This window comes from Hipposideros armiger, unplaced genomic scaffold (assembly GCF_001890085.2).
Source record: "Hipposideros armiger isolate ML-2016 unplaced genomic scaffold, ASM189008v1 scaffold_1198, whole genome shotgun sequence".
Lineage (NCBI taxonomy): Eukaryota > Metazoa > Chordata > Mammalia > Chiroptera > Hipposideridae > Hipposideros > Hipposideros armiger.
In genome coordinates this window covers 60,323-62,297 of record NW_017732548.1, presented here as the reverse complement: position 1 = coordinate 62,297, position 1,975 = coordinate 60,323, and the positions used below count along the sequence as shown (strand labels likewise).

The 1,975-nt window shown below is 35.2% G+C and overlaps 1 protein-coding gene across 1 annotated transcript in view; it reads left to right on the top strand.

Annotated features, from left to right (window-relative positions):
• Positions 1 to 1,975, top strand: part of BARD1 (BRCA1 associated RING domain 1) — a 100,336-nt gene that overhangs the window by 86,635 nt on the left and 11,726 nt on the right. The window contains 1 exon segment of the mRNA XM_019632932.1: positions 1,579 to 1,730. Within this exon segment, the coding sequence (XP_019488477.1) occupies positions 1,579 to 1,730 (152 nt within the window).

Below are 1,975 nucleotides of genomic sequence, written 5' to 3'. Positions count from 1 at the left end.
TGTATAGAACTAATTTAGATGGAGTGGAGTTATATAAATTGGAAAGTAATGTGTTCCATTTAGAGCTATTTTAAGGGCACTTATTTGTATAACTGACAAGAATTATTGAAATGCTTTTTTTTTAATATTATCATTGTATAGTAATTGAATAATCCATAAAGTACACTGAACTGTTTTCATGATATGCAGTGTTTACAGTGTTAGGGTACACATGGTCACATCATCTTATAATTTAGTGAATATGAAAGATCCATAGGCAGACATGTGATGTAGATGTGTGTGTGATGTGCATAGCACGTCCAGTAAAAATAACCATTGCAAATTGAGCGTTAGAGGAGTCAGTCAATCCAGGAAGCTGAACTTTTAGGTGCTGAATGTCACCATTTAAAAAGACTTTTTATGAAAAGTCTTTGAAAAAATGTCTTGTATACATACTTACTTCACACATAGTAGACTCATTTAATGTATTTCAGGTAAATGAATTGTTGAGATTGATCTGTTTATAAATGTAGCCAACAATTTAGGTGCAATTTGTAGGGCAGCAGACTGGATAAATGATCACTACTCTGATATGTGACTATTTAAATACTAACTTTCTCTAATCTAGTTGCTGAACCTACTGGTGATCATATCATCAGGGTTTCCCTCATGTTCTTTGGAGCTTTGAGAGCCCAAATGTCCAGTGTACATATACACTCACATGGTGGCAGGCCCTGTGTCTCGTATTTGTAAATAACAGTATTGTGTTTGACTTTGTGTCCTTTCATGCAGTAATGTTGATTTAGCTTTTCTTTCTTCATTGTTAGATCGTTGCTTCTCATTTATCAGGTAGCTTTGGCCAACTCATTCCAATTTCCATTTATTAAATTTCTGTTGTCTACTACTGAAGTCATCCCACTGTTTTGTTTTAATCGTTCACTTCTAATCTCTAATGCTATCCATTGGTGCCTTCTCCTTATTTTGTCTTTTTTGTCTCTTGTAATATTAGTCTTTGTTAGTAGAGCTGTCTTTCCTTTACATGAGCTTCGTGGACTTATTACAGTTGTGAATCTGATCTAACTTTTGAATTCTCTTGTCTGTTTTCATTGTTTTGGTTTTGAAAGGTAACCGTTTTGATGTCAAAAATTTGTTTCTGTCTTTGAGATCGCTGCTGTTCTAGAAGTCTTAGTGTTTTTTTTTATTTTTCATATAATCTCAGTTTATACTAAATAGACCAAGTTGAGTTTAAATCTATTGGAATAAGCTAGTGGAGGGGAGATAGGGAATTAATAATTTTAAGTGGGTATTTTGTGTTACTTTAAAAAACAAAAAGGCTTACTGGTGACAGAATTAAGCTGTAAAACCCTAGAGAGACCCAATTTAGAATCAAGGAAACAAGATGCTCTGGGTATAGAGAGCCGTCCCGGATGATGTTTTATTGCGAGAAACAAAGAAACAGAAAAGTAAGTATTCAAATGCATTGAGGTTTTGAGTGATGAGTCAGTGGAAATTGTTGAGAAGTACTAGATAGAGTAAGCTAAGTGATGACATTCAAGCTTACATAAGGCGAAGGTTTTAAATATTTTTCACACCGTGGCATCTCCTTTCTCACTGACAGGTGAGCACTTGTCGGCGGAGGGGACAGCCTCTTGTACTTATAGGCAGCGGGCTTTCTTCAGAGCAGCAGAGAGAGCTCGGTGAGCTTGCGGCAATTCTCAAGGCTAAAAAATGTGCTGAGTTCGACAGCACGGGTGAGGATTATTGATTTATTTTTGGTAGAAAATTTTTAAATTGGTAATTCTTTGGTAGAACACCGCTGAGATAGGACGTATATACTTTGAATCTTGTAATAAATCTAAAATATTTTTACAGTTGTAAACTACTCATGGGCTTACTTTGGTTAGGAAATGTAAAGTTTAAAGCTTTGCCCTTAGTTTAGGACAGAACAACATGTCAGAAGAGCAGAGTTCTGAGTTTGCTCATGACAAATTATAGT